Raw genomic sequence first — 4,441 nt, forward strand, 5'->3', positions numbered from 1 at the left:
CAGCCAGATAAAGTTGCCTGGGGTGGAGGGGGGGTAATGTCAAATTCATCTTTGTATTTTCACATCTGGCACAATGTCTGGTACATAGAAGGCACTGAATGAATATTCCTCTAATCAACTACTTAATTTCCAGATAAGTGCCCTGAAGGAGGATCTCAAGAGTGCCCAGAAAAGAGTCCAACTCCTGGTGGTGGCAATAGTGGGATGTCAGGAAAACTTCCTGGGCAGGACAGGGCGCAGCTTGATGAAGCTATGGAAGCTGGAAAATGCGCGAAACGTGAAGGGCTCTGCCACAAGCAGTGATGTGCTGCAAGAGCATAAAGTGAAAGCAGAAGTGGGAGAAGAGGCTGGAGGAGTGAGCTGGGACTGGGCCGCAGAGGGCCCACCATACCCTGTAAAGAGCCGAGGTGCCACTGGGATGGTAGCGGTGGTGGTGAAAGCTTGTGTACAGGTCTGATTAGCACATTAAGGATACACAGGCAGATTCAACAACTCTCTGCTGAAGTACCGGTTGCTATGGATACAACAGATGGAACTTCCAGTCTGATAGGGAGATGTAAAAATGCAGAGCTGCAGTCTGTGGGAGCAGATGGTAGGGGTACCTAATGGAGATGTGGGCCTGTGGTGTGTGTGCAGGAATCCGGGAGGGCTTTCCAGAAGGAAGCTGTCAGTTGAGGCCTGACAGCAGGAAGAGGGCCCCAGGCAGAGTAGAGTACAGGCCACGTGTGTGTAGACAGCCAGAGCCAAGGACCCGGTGTGTGTGTGTGTATAGATAGCCAGAGCCAAGGACCTGGTGTGTGTGTGTGTCTGCGTGTGTGTAGATAGCCAGAGCCAAGGATCCCGGGGTGTGTGTGTGTGTCTGCGTGTGTGTAGATAGCCAGAGCCAAGGACCCAGGGGTGTGTGGTGTGTGTGTGTGTGTGTGGATAGCCAGAGCCAAGGACCCAGGGGTGTGTGTGTGTGTCTGTCTGTGTGTGTAGATAGCCAGAGCCAAGGACCTGGGGTGTGTGGTGTGTGTGTGTAGATAGCCAGAGCCAAGGACCCCGTGTGTGTGTGTGTGTGTGTGTGTGTGTGTGACCAGAGGAGGTGCTTACCTTATCCAGCTGAGAGAGGATGAGGGTTTGAACTGGGGCAGGTGTGGGAGGATGGGAAATGATGCTGTCTATACATGTTTAGTAGGAAACGAGGATTTAGAAATAGACTGACTACTGGTGATAATGGAGGAGGAATCAGGGCTCTGGTGGGGTGTGTGTAAAGGAAGTCGATGTTGGGGACTTGCCGCGTTGGAGGCGGCGCTGGTGGGACAGGCAGCAGGCCTAGGGCAGGCATTTCAATATCCCCCAGAAGCCAGCCTCTGGGAGGGCTGAGTCCCACTGTCTTACTCTGAGTGGTAAGCCCTCTCGCTCCAGTGGCTGTTGTTGGGACACAGGATTCCCACAGCGTGGACCCAGGCATCTCTGGGGGTCGGGGTTGGGACCCCACCCCTCACCCTAGTTCCCGAGTGTTAACATCTCCCTCTCCCCGCTCCCTGTGTGCCGGGGGTTCCCTCTGCCACTTCAGCCCCGGAACGCGGGAAGCCCCCGCGCCGCCACGGTCCTCGCGGGTTGCAAGCCCCTCCCGCTCCCGGCCCTGGGCGCTCGCGCCCCTCCCCCAGCAGCCCGCGGGGCGCGGTGTCGGCGGGCGATGGCGGCGCGGGTGCCGGCGGGCGCCCTGGCCCTGGCGCTGTGGGGCTGGGCGCTGTGGCCCGCGGGGGCCGAGGACGCCATGGGCCCTCACGCGGCGATCCGCCTGGCCGAGCTGCTGACCCCGGAGGAGTGCGGCCATTTCCGGTCGCTCCTGGAGACGCCCGAGCCCGACATCGGGGCGGAGCTGGCCAGACTGTCGGAGGAGCGGCTGGCGCGCGCCGAGCCGCGGGAGCCCTGGAAACCGTCGCAGGCGAGCGCCGGGCCGGGGCGGCGGCGGCGGCGGGAGGCGGCCTCGACGGCCGAGTCCCCGGGGGCCGCCGGCGGCTGCCGGGAGGCGCTGGCGGCCTGGCTGGCTGCCTCGGCCCCGACCCTGCCCTGGGACCGCGTGGCCCGGGCCCTGCGGCGCTGCGGGCGTCCGGACGTGGCCCGGGAGCTGGGCAAGAACCTCCACCAGCAGGCGACGCTGCAGCTGCGCAAGTTCGGCCAGCCCTACCTGCCGCCGCCCGGCGCCGCCCCCGCCGCCGCGCCCCCGGGCCCCGCCCCCGGCCCCGCCCCGCGCCCCGGCCCCGCCCCCGGGCCCGCCCCGCGGCCCCGCCGCGCCCTGGCCGCCGAGCCCGACTGGGACGAGCTGGAGCTGGTGGTGGAGCGCCTGCCCCAGGCCCCCTACGAGCGGAGCCCCACGGGCTGGGCCGGGCCGCTGGCGCTCGGCGTCCTCACGGGCTTCCTGGGGGCGCTGGGCACCGGCGCGCTGCTCACCCTGTTCACGCTGTGGTTCACCGGCGGCGACGGGCCGCGGCCGGGCAGCCCCAGCCCGCCCGCCACTCCCCTGCCCAGGCGCCCGGGAGGCGGGGCGCCCGGCTTGTGGGAGACGAAGCCGCTGCTTGACCCGAGAGGGCTCGCGCCCCCGGGCCCCCGCGCCCCCGCGGCCTGGGCAGCCGCTGGGCTAGAGCCTCCCTTCCCTGGGTGCCCCCAGCTGTAAAATGGGAGCACAACCTTGGTGGAGCGCTGCCTTTGACGTATTATAAAAATTACGAGATACACAGAGGAGCGAGCAGTCGGTGGTTTTATTTCCTTGGAGATGCCATGTAGCCCGTGGGGCTGCCAGTGGGAGAGCTGGACTCCTTGGTGCCAGCCTACAGCGGGTGGGAGGCAGGCCCTCCCGACTTGTCAGCTTTAGTCCCTTCTTCCACTAAAAGAGCTACCATTTATCCAGCACGAACTGCATGCCAGGCCTTATGCTAAACAGTTACCTACCTTATTCCTTATAATCCTCAGAACCCAGTAAGGATGGTATTATCTCCTTACAGTCAACGGAGATAACTCTGGTGGTCACTAGTCGGGTTTTGGAATCTTTGGCTCCCTGACCTGAAAGTCTGAGCTCCAGAGGGAGTGGCCTGGGGTTAGTAAGGGGGCTTGGGATACATATTGAGGACCAAAACAAAAGATGCATCCCCCTCCCCAGTCCACTCAGGCCTTGCTGGTGTGTGCCCACTTCCAGGGGCTGCTGCCCCCCAGGTGCCTTCCCCATTCAGATGAGGCCTCCCACCCACCTCTGAGCTGCCGAGGCACTGACAGTCCATCCAAGGAGCTGGAACAGGGTGAGCCTCGGTCCCCTGCCGCGGAAGGGAGGAGGAGCTGTGTGGCGTCCTGCTAGGTGGGAGCGTTTGACTCCCCGCCCACCCTGGGATGGAGGACTCCGGTGTGAGAGCAATGACAGAATGACAGGCCAATTCAAGAGGAGAGTTGAAAACAAGATTGACGTAACCCTTTATTGCAAATTCTAAAGTAAAAAGATGTACAGTACAAAGTAAAATTGAAATTTCAGACTATAAACTTCCAACCCACTTATACATTCTCATTTCTCAAGCATTTCTGCCATTTCCGCAAAAAAACAGAACAGGGAACAAGTCGAGGGGGTGAGGAAAGGAGATACAGCAAGGGGAAAAAAGTATCTAGAATAATCACAAACCCCAGAAGCAAGTGAAAGGAAAGACATTTTCTCGACCTGCTGTCCTGGTGATGAGAAGCGGGGGTGGTTGGAGCAGTGCAGTTTAAAATGGCTCTCAGAATAGCAGCATTTATGGTACCATTTCATCTTTCTTAAGTTCAAATAACACTTTGCCCTTCCCTAGTGCCTTTGCCTCTGTATCTCAAAATGCTTTACAAAACATTTAGTTAAAGCCTCACAACACCCCTGTGAGGTAGGTCAGTATTATTATCCCCATTTTACAGATGGGGAAACTGAGGCACAGAGAGGTTAAGTGACTTGCCCAAGGCCACACAGCGAGCCAGTGGTCGAGCTGGGGATGGAACACAGGAGTCCTGTCCCTTTCCTGGAACCACTGGACCACACTCCCCTTTACCTATATACATTCTTCACACGCATACACACCACACGTGCACACCCGCCCACCCCACCCCACTTAGCCTCTATGTACAGCAAACAGCAGTGGGGGACAGGGGCAGGGGGTGCCTCAGGAGTGTCTGAATGGAGGAAATCTTGGCAACCTTGGACAGGGAATCCAAGAAAGCACAGAGCTGCACGACAATGTAGTAGACTCTGGTGCCAGCCTTGGGCCCCTCCAGCCCAGACTTCCTCTTTCCTCCTGACGTCCCCTCGGCTGCCCAGTTGCAGCCGATTGTTTAGGGGGTGGGGGTACCTGAAAATGAACGAAGCTTTTTGCAAAACTTTGGGCAACATCTGAGAAAAGAAAAGAGGCATCACTGCAGAAGATGCCCGGGACTCAAGTCACCAAGC

At 59.8% G+C, this 4,441-nt stretch overlaps 1 protein-coding gene across 1 annotated transcript; it reads left to right on the top strand.

Moving 5' to 3' along the window:
* Window positions 1–1,670: 1,670 nt before the first annotated feature.
* On the top strand, window positions 1,671–2,728 carry TMDD1 (transmembrane and death domain 1). Its single transcript, XM_058308202.2, has one exon. It carries the CDS (start codon window positions 1,682–1,684, stop codon window positions 2,660–2,662), a length of 981 nt encoding a protein of 326 aa, XP_058164185.1. The 5' UTR covers window positions 1,671–1,681; the 3' UTR covers window positions 2,663–2,728.
* The last annotated feature ends 1,713 nt before the right edge of the window (window positions 2,729–4,441 follow it).

Source organism: Dasypus novemcinctus, chromosome 12 (assembly GCF_030445035.2).
Source record: "Dasypus novemcinctus isolate mDasNov1 chromosome 12, mDasNov1.1.hap2, whole genome shotgun sequence".
NCBI lineage: Eukaryota > Metazoa > Chordata > Mammalia > Cingulata > Dasypodidae > Dasypus > Dasypus novemcinctus.

Excerpts from the sequence above, each read along its gene's own strand:
- TMDD1 (XM_058308202.2), top strand. The coding sequence starts at position 1,682 with ATGGCGGCGCGGGTGCCGGCGGGCGCCCTGGCCCTGGCGCTGTGGGGC.